Source organism: Haliotis rufescens, unplaced genomic scaffold, assembly GCF_023055435.1.
Source record: "Haliotis rufescens isolate VD_foot unplaced genomic scaffold, xgHalRufe1.0.p SCAF_19, whole genome shotgun sequence".
Classification (NCBI taxonomy): Eukaryota; Metazoa; Mollusca; class Gastropoda; order Lepetellida; family Haliotidae; genus Haliotis; species Haliotis rufescens.
Window position 1 is genome coordinate 690235 of NW_025963879.1, and position 16207 is coordinate 706441.

Genomic DNA, 16207 nt, shown 5'->3' on the forward strand with positions numbered 1-16207 from the left:
CATATGTTTTTTATTCAGGTAACAATATATATTGTACATGTAGTATACTTATCGTATTTAACTCCATCTACGAGGATGTCTTTGCATAACTCCGAATTTAATCTTTAATTTGCCGTTGCATCGCTCACTTTAATCTTATGACTACCAAATTGGATGCCTTCGAATAGTTCATTTTTAATCTACCGAAGAGAATACTTAGGCATTGCTCACTTCGAATTCAATCTACCAAAGAGTAATGTCTTCGAATTTCTTACTTTAATCTACCAAAGGGGAGTGTTTTCGCATCGCTCACTTAAAAAAAGATCTAACAGGGTCAACATGACGTAAACAATGCTACGAAGTGATGGCATTAAAGTTTAACGTGATATTTCGGTATGGGACAACGATGCCTGTATTACGTCAGCAATCGTAATCTTGTAATGATATATTACTTCAACTATGCGTATTTGTCTTTCATATGGATTTATTATATCAACTCGTTTATTTAGAACAATATGCACAATGTGAAAACTAACCCACTTTCAGCTGACACGCAGATATTAAGTTAATTAACTCGGGACAGATCATGTTTAATACATCGCAGGATAATTCTATTCTTTTAATATAGACCCTCAGCTGAATAACATTGATGTCTGTATATAGACATAAAAGTTGGTATGTTTTGAGCGTCAGTGTTCTTCATAAAGGCCTTGAACAACACTTTCGTATAGAGTGAGTGAGTGAGTGAGTATGGTTTTACGCCGCTTTGAGCAATATTCCAGCAATATCACGGCGGGGGACACCAGAAATGGGCTTCACACATTGTACCCATGTCGGGAATCGAACCCGGGTCTTCGGCGTGACGAGCGAACGCTTTAACCACTAGGCTACCCGACCGCCCCTTTCATATAGAGAAGGAACACGTTTCTCTATCCAGTCCATGTGCATCTGTACCCCCTGGAAGATGCTGGGGAGGATGGTGATGCAGTCAGAACCAGGAGTAGCGAGACCCACCAACGTCGCACTGCCGTCACTGTTGTCGCACACCAACATCCAACCATTGGCATCCTGAAAAAAACATACTTGCCCGTAATGTCTCGTCTAATTAGATGATATTATTTTGTTCGTTCGAGAATGGACGTTCAGACCTTACATTACAACAGATAAAGGCATTGTAATTAGTTAATGAAGTACACAAATACAATGCATTTTATGGTGCATCAGTCGTGTTCAAAGCTTACCTCACAAGGAGCGAAGTTGTCTTTCCCGGAGTCCGTGCATACAGAGTCACTGTATACAGTCATGTTGGGATCTAGGTAGATGTAGATGGCTTGGCATGTTGTCGATGGTAGTAACGTCACGGGTGCTTGTTGTTGGGAGACGAGGATAACTGATGGAGTAGCTGTAACGTCTGGAACATAGGGACGAAAAACATCACATCACACTATTGTTCTTGCCATTGATTCTGAACCAAGAATTCACTGGCTATTCTGAAGGTGCATTTTAAACAAGTAAAACTGACGCAACAATTGCAATAAGTCAATACGCAAAATCATAATGAGTGAGTATTCCAGATATATCGTGGCGTGTCAGCTTGGTGTGGGAGGAAAGCCCGAAGTGATGCAGGTCTTAGACGTTTATCACTTTGGTGAAACCTTCGAGCACGGGTATGGTACTGACAAACCTAGAAACATAATCGGGGCGAACCGGGATTCGAACCCACAATAATAGGTTTCTGCACAGCGAATTGCGGAGCCTTAGACGACTAGGCAACCCATGCCCCTCAAAATAATAGAGAAACTATACATTAATCATCACTTGGTTTAAGACAGAAAAACCATTCGAATCTGTTGATTCCTAAAGTAAAATCAACATATTCTGTGTGGCGGATCTTCTAATCCGGATCTTCACAAAGAGACAACAACGCAATACTAGCTTCCACCTCTAGAAACAACATACCGTCTCTTTTCCATCCAGTCAATCGGCATCTGTCGCCTGTGTTGAAGACGTCGTTGGTGTTGGGAAGACAGGCCGCGGAAGCGCAAGTGTCTGGCTCGAAGCCGTTACCAACGTTCACGATAGCCAGATCACCTTCCACATCTGAAATCACATCCCTCGAACTTGAAGACCTTAGGTTCATCAAAGATAGAGCTTGTCACATTAGCAATATTGAACGTGTGTTTTACATGAGTGAGTGTGAGTGAGTATGGTTTTACGCCGCTTTTAGCAATATTCCAGCAATATCACGGCGGGGGACACCAGAAATGGGCTTCACACATTGTACCCATGTCGGGAATCGAACCCGGGTCTTCAGCGTGACGAGCGAAGGATTTAACCACTAGGCTACCCGACCGCCCTTGTTTTACATGAAACAATGTAATTCTATGACGTGTAAGTCAAGTGCTATCTTTATCGGAACTATCACGTGAAGGTTTAATATTATTAAGGCGTGTGTTTGTCCCAGATGTAACTCATACGTGTCTAAATATGTGATTCTGTATTCAAGTATCAATCAAAACATAACAACAGAAATCAAGACGTCAGAATGGAGGCAAACCTACGAATGTCAATGGAGGAAAACCCATTCCTGAAGGTAAGTCAATATAAAAACGCCAACAGATGTTTTCAGGTGTAAAAGACATTGGGAATAGAACAAGAGGTTCATGTCCGACGAGCGAAGTCACTACAGTTACAGAGATCCACAATGATTCAACAGTTCATTGCCATTAAACCTTCATCAGTACACTAAATGTCGGGCGGTGGGTTAGCCTAGTGGGTAAAGCGTTCGAAGACCCGCATTCGTTTCCACACATGAGTACAATGTGTGAAGCCCATTTCTGGTGCCCCCCTTCCACCCGTACCAGTGTGCTTCACCAGAACGGTAATAGACAATTAAACGGTAACGACCTGAACCACTTCGGGCTTTCCTCCCACATAAAGCTAACACGCCGCGTCGTAATATAAGTGAAAGAATTTTTCAAAGAGGCGTTAATCCCAACTAAATCTCTCATTTGTTTTATGATGAGGGATAAAGACAACAATAATGTAATACCTAAGGTCTCCGCGGTCTGTTCGAACAGTGTCACATTGGTAATAGTCCTGCTCTGTGTACCGCCTGTCTCACTGCCGGCGACTGCAAGCGACTGCAGTGTTGGCACGTCTAGGATTCTCTTCAAACTGGTTTTGTTGAACCAAACAACGTCATTATAAATCATGCATATAACAACAACAGAGATGCACAAAAGATACATTTATACTTCAAGTAACATAATTTAGTATAAAACAAAACGTTTTAACGTACAAATCGTGAATGAATCGTTCAAATAGAAAGGACGAGCTATGATATGGGTTATATCAATTGTAAGTCGGCTGAATATAACTTATAACGTCATAACAATACTTCAAAGGATTGTGTAAATGTGACATTCCATTGGCCAAATTGGGTCTTCTTAGTCACGTCCAGATGTGGACTTTATAATACTGATATAGCGTGACATTCAAAAAGCATGAGAACAAAATATAAATAACAATACGATAAATTGTTTGATAGGCATTACTTAGAAGTGGACGGATGACAAGGTAGACACAATATTATGGATAACAACTTCTTTAATACTATAAAAAGCTTTTTACGGTATTAAAGAAGTTGTTATCCATAAAATTGTGCCTACCTTAACAATACGATAATTTAATTTTGCTGTAAGAATGACAGCCTACTGCACAGACCAAGCGGTCAAACTACTCCTGATGAGGTCAACATGCTAGAATCATTGGCGAGTACTTTTTCTGAGTGTGCAACACCACAGTCTGTAATATTGTACACAGCTGCCTGAACAAAATATAACTGTCCCTGAATCATGCAAACCGATAACATGAGAAACGACCCCAAATGTCAGGTGACAGGGCACACGATGAGTCATGAGCACATACACATGCATCACCCGGACCCTCGTTTTAGTCGACTCTTGCCGCAAGCATGGGGGAGAAGGACTTGTCTGCCCCAGAATGGTTTGTTCAAGACATTGTATAAAACAGGCGACCAAATGGATTGGCAAGTTAAATGGTTGATTGCGTGTCATCGTACCCCGACGACAAGGATCATTGTTCACAATATCAATCACTTGACTGGCTGGTCCAGGCTTTACAGGCACAGATATAGGGTACAAATAAACAAATAATTGTATGCTGTAACAAAATGAACTGTTTGATAATAGTATTACTGGTATTTTCCTTACCCCTTTGCACATGCTGCTGTTGTAAGGATCTCCGTCATCGACAGCAAGACCCCCGAACAAACGGGAAACCTGTAGGGAGCATCTCCATCTGTGTTGATGATTTGGAGGCTGACCGTCCACGGGTTACCAGAACAATCAGTCACCGGAACTGTACTTGTTTGATCCCTTACCGAGCCACAACCTACAGATAATGGTGGAAACAAGGTTCGCATAACAAGTTAAAGAACCTAGCTGTCTGATAATGATGATGATGATGTTGATGATGATGATGATGATGATGAGTGTACTTATATTGGGCTAGACTCATCCACAATGTGCATCCTCAAAGCGTCGGCATGTGCGGATATCATAACGTCATGAGTTTGATCCATTTGCGCTTTGAATTACTACTCGAAAAGTCCATGTCGTTACATGTATTTGTTCACGTGGTATGTACATTGTAGCGACAAAAAACAGTTCCATAAGAAGTATCTCCATTGTACCCTTACGACAATATCATAAACAAGCATTTATGAATCCCTGTCAAAAAGTGATGAAACCAGGTGTTTGTGAAAAGATAGGCGTATCCTGCCCATCGGAGGCATGCGTCACAAACACATGCAAAGGCAAGACAAAAACATTCAGCTCATAAAATCCCTTACACCTTGCTAGTGACACGTGAATTTCAAATTACAACTATGTTTAATTCTTGTCTGAGACAACTATTTTTTTCCAAGGTTATTGAGCGCTAACGCTACATAATATTTATCTGTGGGAGTAAGCCCAAACTGATGCATGTCGGTTACGTATCGAGAGTCAGTATAACAATCGGCAATGTATGATACTGACAAGTACTGGAGCACTGGGTTCCACGAGTTTGGAGTAGTGACATTGGATGAATTCACGCCAAAAAAACGTGTTACCACAGATCCCGCTGCATTTAGTTCGTGCATCTCGATAGCCGTTGGTGAAAACACGTTGTTCGGTGCTGAACACATATAAGCATACACCTTGGTTTGAAGACAATAGCAAAGTGTTATATTAGGGTTAATGCCTCTAGGTTGTGTTGTTTCATGTGATAGTCAGGTGAACGAAACAAAGTCCAACAAGCCTTCCTGCCCCATTCGTGACCAACTCGGGACAAGCGGAATTGCGACTCGTGCCCCTCTCGTGGCCATTTTTGCGACTGGGTTCCGTCTAAGCGCAAACGGGCACAGCTAAAAGAACTCGTTGCATGATGATTCACGCATATTTCCCCCATTTATCATAAGTAGGCCACTATTTAAAACACAGCGGGACTGTACAGGACTATGCAGCCTGATGGAACACATCCAGTTGTATATCTTGGGTATACTTTCAGATGCAAATCAAAAATCAAAATGGATTCTTTGACAGAAGTCCTACGCGCATTCTGATTGGTTTGTCGTATTTTCGCACACAACATTTATCGATTGGGGGACGAGTCTTCTTACAGGTTACGGAAAGGGGCGAGTGGTGACGAATGTTCCTGCCCGTGCTGGGTCAGGTCCTTCTCGGGTCCTATTAGACTTATATTAGGCTAGCCGAGTGACAAATGGATTTGAATCCATCACCAGTGGATTAATGCAGATCAACGCCATGAGATTTTTATTGATCTTATATATTTAGCGACATACTTCTCTTCACCACTGGAACAGTTGTTGATGTTGAAGACGCAGTGGTTGGAGATGTCGTTGGCACAGTGGTTTCTGAAGTATCTGGACTCGTCGATGTCATCACAGGCGATGTTGTTGGGGTAGTCGGTGTCGTTTCTGAACTCGCTGTTGTTGTAGTCGCAGATGAAGGAGTCGCAGATGTAGTTGCAGATGTTGTAACTGTACTTGTCGTTTGCGGTACTAAAGAAAGCACAAAGTAATCATCCTCAGTGTATCCATTCGTCTTCAACACAGCTCAGTAAATATACATCAGGATAAGAACTTAACGCTTCACATTCTTTATACAAAATAATCATTTATCCTGAACGTCCATTTAACGTCTGGAGACATAATGATTACATAAGGCACCGATTTTCTCTTAGTACATGTCTAAGATAGCACCACTATCTGATGAAAACTGGTGAATGAACACCTTAATGTTATACCAGATGGACGTAAGTACTGGTTCACGTCATATCGTTTTTGAGATATTCCTACCAGTGGAATCCTGTGATGTATTCGGCCATGGCGGTCATTTGTAAGAGACAGGTAAGTGGAACTGTGCTTTGAGTTAGACTGACTCTGTGCACAATGTGTCGTTGGCTAATCGAACAGTGATCGGAAAACGTTCGTGACCAGGATCCAGATTGTGTCTGGTTTGTGGAGTTTCTGTATCACGTCGAGGATTCACCTATTGTGCACGTGCTTTGCCACATGTCTGTTACTTTGTCAGATTGTATTCGCAGTTGTGTAAGTATTAAATAATTGTGGGTTTTGGTAATAATTAAACATTGTTTATAGTGAAACAGAGGTGGGTCCTTCCTTTTGGTACTTGAGACACTTTGTCACTCGTAACACGACTAAAAATAATTGAAAAAAATCACGCGATTCTTTCATGTTACTAGTCATGGCATGACAGATTAGTTTTAGTAATTTGAAAGAATGTGTCATGGCATGACAGATTAACTTTAGTAATTTGAAAGAATGTGTCATGGCACGACAGATTAATTTTAGTAATTTGAAAGAATGAGTCATGGCATGACAGATTAACGATAGTAATATGAAAGAATGTGTCATGGCACGATAGATTAATTTGAGTAATTTGAAAGAATGTGTCATGGCATGACAGATTAACTTTAGTATTATGAAAGAATCGGGCGGTGCTTAACTGTTCTTGAAGTACATGATTGACCAATCACAAAACATGTCACTGAATAATCGTTTTCTGTGTTAAAAAATGAAAGGAAAACATGTATATTAAAAATTGTAAGAAAAATATACCTTAATTATAAACTGCCGGTAAAAAAAGTATATACTAAAGTATGAAATTAAAAATCGGATTTGACCAAGAAATTACAATCTTTATCAAAACGTTACCTGAAAACAGTCGCCGAGACTGCAAGCGTCAGGTCCTAAATACAACTATGAAATCCGTGACAAATCATCACCAACGAATAACCCTTTCTTATGTGTTTGATTTTTAGCCCCCAGCAAAAATGGCTGTATAAATGCATGTGCCCTGTAGTATATTATCAACATCTACATTAATCCACCGACAAGACCATAACTTGTTTTTAAAACTGAACATTAGATGATATTTTACTCTTATCACGTTTTGCTCACACCAAAACCTTCAAAATATTGAAAAGACAGTTTGTAAAGTATTACTGAATATTCTCAAATGAGATATAAGGTGCCCCACCCGAGTAAGAATAGATCTCGGTATTAGTTACCACCCGAGTTAGAATAGATCCACATGTAGCTATTTTTTATAGTTACACAACGACAAGAATGGATCTCTTTTGTCTGGTTCGGTGATACTTGATTGATTCTATGCCGGCGTGGGACTGATGAACCACTGTATCAACCACTGGTTTCTCTGTCACAGACGCCATTATTTATTGGCTTGCGTGAAATAGCTCGAATATATTGCTGACTGTGGTGTAAAACAACAAACATTCATAGTAAATGAGGTATCTCACACAACAAACAGCCTGCCCTGCGGCATTGCCCAGTCTGTCTGGCAGCTCCGAGACACTGCCCAAACTGACATGTCCTTGACCTTGTCCTTACTCCATCCCCGCAGGACTCTGTGCAGGGACTCCACGTCGTCCACGCGCCCCATATTCCAGGGGATCTGTCTATTACAAATGTTATAAGGCGTGTTATTTTTCACTGTTTTGACAAAAATGTCATAATCCAAAATTCAATAAAAATGCGAGAAATAGCCACCTAGAATACTATTCATAGCTTCATCGGAACTCCAAGCAGTGGACGGCTTTGTCTTCCTGTAAGCGCGATTAGTTTATTTAATATTCTTGTGACATGTCACAAAAATCATATGAAAAACATAATTTGAAATTTTCTGATTTTCGTATCCAACCGAACTCTATTTGTTTAAATTTTTTTTGAAAACATTGAAGGGTCTATTATTTTTTTTTATTATTTCGATCGTTTATTACCGTATTATACAATTATGTTTTGTATCGAATTCTTACCAGATTTACAACAAGCTCCTCCACGACAGAACAGGACGGAGTCCGGCACAGGGAGTCGTGTTTCAGAGACACGACATGACGTCCGACAAGTTCCTCGATACAGCTGCCTGCATACTGCAACACGGTGACTCACGTCCATAAATAACGGCTTCCAAGTGTCGAGAGCTCATTCTAACGGCTTCCAAGTGTCGAGAGCTCATTCTAACGGCTTCCAAGTGTCGAGAGCTCATTCTGACTTTCATTTTATCATGGAACAGAGATGCCTGTCATGGGAACATGATGTTTATCTCAAAGGTATCTTTCAAATGTGTTTATGAATGAATGTTAACACCGCGAACAGTAATACTCCAGGGCCCTCTTGCACAAAGCGATCTTAGCGCTAAGATGATCGTAACTCCCATACTTTAACATAGGCTTACAATAGTCTTAGCGCTAAGATCGCTTTGTGCAAGTGGGCCCAGCAATATAATGGCGGTCTGAAAAGGACAGACCAGACACACCAGCGAATAGAAGCATGAGCAAGAAACAGCGCCGACATGCGACAAGGTCTTCCAGCCATTGGTTCATGATCAACGTGTGGAGGTATTACCTGTGTAATGGGACACTTCCGGTGAAAACTACGACAAATGTCGATTTTTCCAACATCGGGTGACGTAATACCGAGTAAGAGTTATGCCCCTTATTGTAAACAATAATGGCGACAGACAGAGACAGGTGTGGCCGATTCCAGAAGAATCCACCCAAAATAGTAAAATCGAACGTCCTTATTGATTATAAGTACGAAGCTGGCCATGTTTGTTTGACGACACTTGCAAGGACGACGACTGTCCTCTTTTTCGGAACATAAAACTAGGCAAATACACAAGCATGTGTATTTGTTGTGGGTTAATGCTTTCAACATTTTAGTTGTATCACAACGTGTCATCGTTATGTGACAGCAAAACCCGAACTAACGCCGGTCTTAGACGTTCGCCACTTTGGTCATTCGTCACCACTCGCCCCTTTCCGTAGCCTGCAAGAAGACTCGTCCCCCAATCGATGAATGTTATGTGCGAAAATACGTCAAACCATTCAGAAGTTCTTCGTCAAAGAATCCCTCAGAAATAATTTTGATTTTACATATGTCTTGCATCTAAAAATAAACCAATATTCAATCATACTTATAATTTCGCACGTCCCGATGTGCTTAAAACTGCATCTGAAATATATATAATATAAGGGGAAATATATGTGAACCATCACGCAACGAGTTGACAATTGTTTTAGGCATGCCCGTTTGCACTGAGACGGAACCCGGTCGCAAAAATGGCCATGAGAGGGGCACGAGTAGCTATTCGGCTTGTCCCGGAATACCACGAGTTGGTCACGAATGCACTTTGGTGAAACGAGCACGGACATGGTGCTGACAAACCAAGAATCCAAATAAAGACGAATCTGGAATTCAGATCACCGACCCTGCGTTCTGGAACGCCTTAACTGAACTCTGCCCCTCAATTCCGACAAATATTAAACACATGCACTAGAGCAAATAAAACAACTATAATTATGAAATACTCACATGAGTTTTCGGCAAACTGGGACAGAACTTGACATATACAGAGATATGTAAACGAGAGTAATACAAATACTCGCCGTAGTAACATTTTCATCTTTAGTCACAACAAACGACGTGCTCTTATAACGGAATTATGCACAATGCCTTGACAACAAGACATCTTTGTCATTATCACACGGAGACACCCAACCTTGAAAATCTTAAGTAATTGTTGGGTGACAATGTGTTTATCATAAGTTCCTGGTCGAGCAACGTGACGGAATTTTTATTGTAAAAAATTGTAGAAGGGTTTTCTTTCCTTGTGATGTAATCGTGGTGTGTGCATGTAAACCTTCAATGATGAATTGTTTAGCGCCTAACAATGGGCGCCAAGATGGGACAGGAAAACAGAACCTTTCTATCTTATTGTTTTGCATGGAAGTAAATTAGTATGTACGTAAATATAGGGAGGGTTGAGTCAACCTACAAAACGGTTCGTGTCGCTATTTTGTTTTGAGTGTTTTAAATAGAATTTGTCCTAGCTAATTCGGAGGCGCGAAATGAAAACATTCTCCAAATAGTTGTGTTTCCATAATTCACCCGAAACACAATAAACAACTTGTGTTCAAATAACATGCACTCTTAGTGTATTTGGTAGTGTTATGCATATGAACATACTCAAACATAAACTACAAAATTCCTTCCATGATTATAAGAAATCTCATAAGTACATTGTACAACTCCCATAACCTTAAATTGTGATGATACCAACTGTTCGCGAATAGGTGAGCTTATCCTGCCCCATCGATGGCACAAGTGATAAACACATGCAAATGCAGGTCAACCATTCACCTGAAAAAAATATGGTACAAGTCAAAATAATGAGTTGCATCAATTATTCTGGTCACTGATGCGTCAAATTTGGAAATGGAATTTGACATGTTACTCGACATGAAGTGAACGCTGGCCATTGGAAAGTCGGAGTCATCCCTCTTTTCATACAGTCTTGCGGATTGTTCTTTTCTCATTCTTTATGCATAGATCTAAATATGAAACAGATGAGGCCGGTTTCACTGATGTCTTTCGTTTCTAACACAGGTGGGTAAAACAGTAGCAGAGAATTGGTTATTTGTCCGTTATTGAACGATATCAGATCACCGATATACCTGATGCTTAAGTTAGTCAAATTTACATTCGCCTTGTTTTGATGTTGCTTATCCGAGAAGGAATTCTGAAATCGTATGCATGACAAATCACCTAGAAAGGAACACAATTAGTTCCATATTGATGCCCACGTCTTGCCTATATATCTTATCCACAAATTTTACACATGTAGATGTTATCAATGAGGAGTCCTGCATTTCACGAATTGTTTTCTCAGTAACCTTCAGACGACATTTGCTTTCACTTTTGACAAAATGTCCTGAACCTCGAAGAAAATAAAATCTATATATATGGTCACCGCGTTTAGTGACAAGTGCCCCATGGATCTAGGAGTGAAGTTTTTCCTTATGGAATTTCAACCAATTCCTTTGAATCCACAAGCTGTTTATTTCATGTGTCTCAAATATTTTTTTGTGAGTGAGTGAGTATGTTTTTACGCCGCTTTTAGCAACATTCCAGCAATATCACGACGGGGCCACCAGAAATGGGTTTCACACATTGTACCCATGTCGGGAATCGAACCCGGGTCTTCGGCGTGACGAGCGAACGCTTTAACCACTAGGCTACTCGGCCGCCCCGAATATAAATAACGTCCTTTTTGGATTGTCTTAAGGATTATGGTCAACCTTTGAAACACATTGGTGGCTCATTTGCTGGACCGAGCAGTATACTTGTACATGTATTTCGTAGTGCCCATGGGGATGCCAACTTCTTGCTTAAATATAGGGATGAAAACGTATAAGAAAGAATAACATTGATATATCATTCGAGTTGAATAAGACTGCAGGAACTACTTTCAGTCTGCTTTAATATTTTGTTTGTTTGTATGTTGTTCAACGCCGCTCTCAGCAATAGTCGAGCTGTAGGACGGCGGTCTGTAAATAATCGAGTCTGGACCAGACAATCCAGTGATTGACAGCATGAGCATCTATCAACGCCATTGGGATACGATGACATCCATCAACCAATGACATTCATGCCCGATCCCGTAAGTCACCTCTTTCCAAAAAGCATAGTCGCCTTTTAGGGCAAGCATAAGTTGCTGCAGCCCTTTCTACCCCGGATCTTCACGGGTCCTGCTTTTCAGTGCAAGACAGTGTAGACCAGTAAGAAAAAAGTAACTGTGCTTCATGCAAAGCAAATATTTGGTCAATCTGATCAGTGTTGTTATCATAACAAATGCATTGACAAAACTCATACTCGTTAACATGAAAGAGGATTGGTAATATAGCAAACTGAAGTAACAATGTCGATATCGGATGCGACCAATATTTGCGTTGTTACAGGCGAGGCAGCAGTGGTACGTTGAGGATGCTAGATGATTGAAAATAGCCTGGGGGTGATTGTTCCATATTTCTTCCAGAGATCAAACAGAGCTAGCGTTGCTGTCTGGTTCTTGTCCTGTCTCACGCCAGACTTGCTCTATTGGGGAGAGGTCAGGAGAAACCGTCGGCCATGACAGTTCAGCAATGTTATGCTGCCTAAAACATTGGACAGTGGCAACATTTGGACAGGCATTATCCTGTTGCAACGTGATGTTATGTCACTGCATTTGCACAAAGGATAGAACATGATCTCGAATAATGTCGTCCCGGTAGCCTACGCCATTTAAATTGCCATTAACATAGATGAGTTGTGTTCTCTCATGGCTTGTGATGCCACCCCATATCATTACACTTCCACCTCAGTGTCGGATTTTGCGCTCCAGTTGCGTATGGTTCTGCCATTAATTGGTCTCGACCCAGGATTTGTCCGGCAGTTTAGTATCGATTCCCTAAATGCACCAACCGAATATGGTTGTCTTGTTGACGTGAAGTCACGCGTGTACGGGGGCAGTCAGGCAGCCTAGTGGTTAAAGCGTTCGCTCGTCACGCCAAAGACCCGGGTTCGATTCCCGACATGGTTACAACGTGTGAAGCCCATTTCTGGTGTCCCAGCAGTGATATTGCTGGAATATTGCTAAAAGCGGCGTAAAACCATACTCACTCACTCACTCACTCACTCACGCGTGTACGGCACGCCCGTGGCAGGCCATGGGTGTTGCCCTGGTGTATATAACCTCTCCAAAGAAGTTATATGGTGTTTCAATGAACATCAAAATGTCTGGCAAGTTCGTTCCATTTTCGCCTTTCCTGTTTGAAGCCTAGCTACGTCGCTTTAATTTTCAACAGGCCGTGGCATTGCGAAGGCGTTATTTGGGGTTAACTAAAAGTGTTTTATGAGTACCTGATACAGGTAGGTAAACAATCATTGTGTGAATGTCATGCTCCCCAAAACAGCAAACGTCCAAATTGTGCGCCGTGCATGTGTAAAATGTAAATCACGACCTTATAGTCGAGGAGGTGTCTTAATGAATATGTATGGAAAGATGCATTATCTAATTTCAGAAGAATTTTATTTTTATTGAACTATATATGAAGCAAAGTCACTATTTCCGTTGGTATACATAATCAATAAAACAACTGTCTTTTCCTATCACGTGATATATTTATTTCACTTCGTGATCTGAAAAAGTCACTCGTCAAAATTTCACTCGAAAAGCCAAATCCTATATTTTGTATACAATGTATGTGTAAGAGGGTATTAACGTCATTTGTTTCCACTGATAATGTGGGCGAGTAAGTATGGTTTTACGCCGCTTTTAGCAATATTTCAGCAATACCTGTCTAATCGAGTCTTGATTAGACAGTCAAATTCGAACGTTCCACACTGTCTGTTAACTAAGACTCTCTGTCAGCCATGTCACCGAGTCTGACCACCCGACCCATTTAGTCGTCTCCTATGATCTGCTGGAGATCTGTTCCTACTCAGATTCCCTACGGGGGATATGCGATATGAGTACATGGAGGTGTATATCAGTTAGGAAAAATATACACTACATTTTCAAGACTTTATGATTTTATTACAACATAAGTACATACAACCACAAAATTATTTTTGGATAATACAACATCATAAAGGTTGGGAGAGGATAACAAACACATTTCAGACATTCAGTCATTGCTTCCAACAAACCGATCAGAAGAACCTATACATTCTGAGAAAGTGAGTGAGTATGGTTTTTACGCCGCTTTAATCAATATGACGGCGGGGGACACCAAATATGGCACAGCTTCACACATTATACCCACAGTGGGAATAGAACCCGGGCCTTCGGCGTGACGAGCGGACGCTTTAAACACTAGGCTACCCAACCGCCACCGATGTTATTAAGAAAACATTCCACTCACAATATGGAATTCTGTAATGTATAAAATTTGGATAGGACTGTAAGAAGCTTCAAAACTAACAGAGATATCAAATTAATTTTTTGGAATCATTTTTAAAGGAAACTTACCTGCAAATGTATCATGCTTGTTATGAGAAGGTGTGACTGACGTTATGTTGCGCATGTGTTGATACTCAGAAGGGTAAAATTTCCTACTATCTACATTTTCGAATGAATGTTTGAACAGTACATACTCAAAAAAACGTACATCTTTTATGATGCATCTTCCACGATGCATCCTTCGAGAAGCCATTCCACAAACGTTTTAGTTTAGTCTAGGCTGACGCGACAACAATACAATGCTTAAGTAGTTAATTGTGTGTTTTACTGCTGATTTGAGCAGAAAGTGAATTCCACTGTGACGTATTTTGGTCCCGTGGTACTTTAGGTCTTCCAGCCTTTTAGTATGACTCGATGACTATCTTTACGATTATCGTTATCGTCCAAATACACTGTCTTAGTTTCATTGCCCAACTTCCTGATGGCTACGATATCCTAATATTGCAACTTTGAAAGCATTATTATATGTTTGAATCGAAATTTCTCGTTATTTCAATTATTTGTTTATTTTTTCGAAATTCAAATCATTTTCTCGTAATTTCGATTATTTAATCGTTATTTCAGTTTTATTTTAAAAACTCGAAATTTCGAGAAAAGAATTGAAGTAAAGAGAAATTTCGATTAAACAAATATAATTATGCCTCCAAAGTGGCACCATTCGACTTTGGAATATGCTAGATGTAGATCATGTCTCGAAATGAAGTTCAAACCACGAAGTGATCCCCAGCAACTTATGATTGTCCTGGTACAAAAAAAGATCGGGTGGTCAGGCAAGGTGACTTGATTGCTGATTCAGTGTTATCATAGTCTGATGGCGTGGGACATAGATTATATTATCAATCATTAGCGCCTCTGGTCAAGACTCGACTATTTACAGGCAGGCATCATATATAGCTAGAATTGCAAAGGCATAATATTGCTGATTGCGGCGGTAAACAACAAACAAACTTCCAGGACTCACATATCTGGGGAGCGAGCAGGCCACTTGAATTCAACAGTTAATAATTTAATTTGATCAAAGTAAACAATCGCCTATTGACTATGATTTTACACTAGGAACACTAGAGTACTGGTTGATTATCTATTGTCGAGTTTTAACTTAATAATAAAATTCGTAAAGCAATTTGAAAGTTCCTTAAAGGTGCTATTGGAACTTAGATACATGAAGAGCTGAACAAACAAAATGCACGACCCGACAATTGAACCCGCGGATATGTATAATCTGTGCAGTTGATAGCAACCGCAGGAGTGAAAGGTTTTCCTATGTTAGAGTTTGACGTTTCTATCACTTGAAACTTCCGCGCCACAAACACATGTAGGATGAATATCCAAGCACTCGAATACGGTTGGCTCATTCTTTACAATCAATTCACTCTACCGAAGTACCCTGTTCAATGGAAATAGATTCTTCCGCTGCACGAGAAACGCCTGTTCCAAAACGCGGCGTTCAGGTACACTTTTCGTAAGGTTGTTTAGCAGTAAATGCATTCATTTCCAAATTTTACACAAACTTCACAGGTGGTGGCGTCACCCATGATGCACACGTTGTCCGCGAGGACCGTTGTAGTTTGGTCAACAGAACTGTAAATATTCCCGCATTCTTCTTGTGGAACGAGAGACACGCTGGCTTCCTGTTGTTGTGATTCGATGTACGTTTGGTCTGAGTTCGAGCCTATAATTAAAAAACCCATTTTCGTCTGTAATATATAATAGTCTGAATGAAAATAGTGGGGTTTAATGGTATGGTCCTTAGCAAATGTTGAGTAGTATATTTTATGAGTGAGTAATTTCAGATATACTTGTATTGTAGTGTGTTA

The 16207-nt window shown here is 40.5% G+C and overlaps 1 protein-coding gene across 1 annotated transcript; it reads right to left on the bottom strand.

Moving 5' to 3' along the window:
- Positions 1-12: 12 nt before the first annotated feature.
- LOC124116226 (mucin-5B-like) lies at positions 13-10033 on the bottom strand. The gene is made up of 9 exons (XM_046477479.2): positions 9923-10033; positions 8365-8478; positions 7849-8007; positions 5849-6067; positions 4215-4395; positions 3032-3156; positions 1939-2079; positions 1221-1390; positions 13-1047 (listed from the first exon to the last, which is right to left on the bottom strand). Exons 1-9 carry the CDS (start codon positions 10011-10013, stop codon positions 862-864), a joined length of 1386 nt encoding a protein of 461 aa, XP_046333435.2. The 5' UTR covers positions 10014-10033; the 3' UTR covers positions 13-861.
- Positions 10034-16207: the final 6174 nt, after the last annotated feature.

Bases quoted from the DNA above. Each gene is read 5' to 3' on its own strand.
- LOC124116226 (XM_046477479.2), bottom strand. From the start codon at position 10,013: ATGAAAATGTTACTACGGCGAGTATTTGTATTACTCTCGTTTACATAT. The intron at 6,068-7,848 runs GTGAGATACCTC...TGCTTTCTTTAG, and splicing joins CAGGGCAGGCTGTTTGTTGT to TACCGCAAACGACAAGTACA. The intron at 1,391-1,938 runs GTATGTTGTTTC...CCTATGTTCCAG, and splicing joins GACTGGATGGAAAAGAGACG to ACGTTACAGCTACTCCATCA.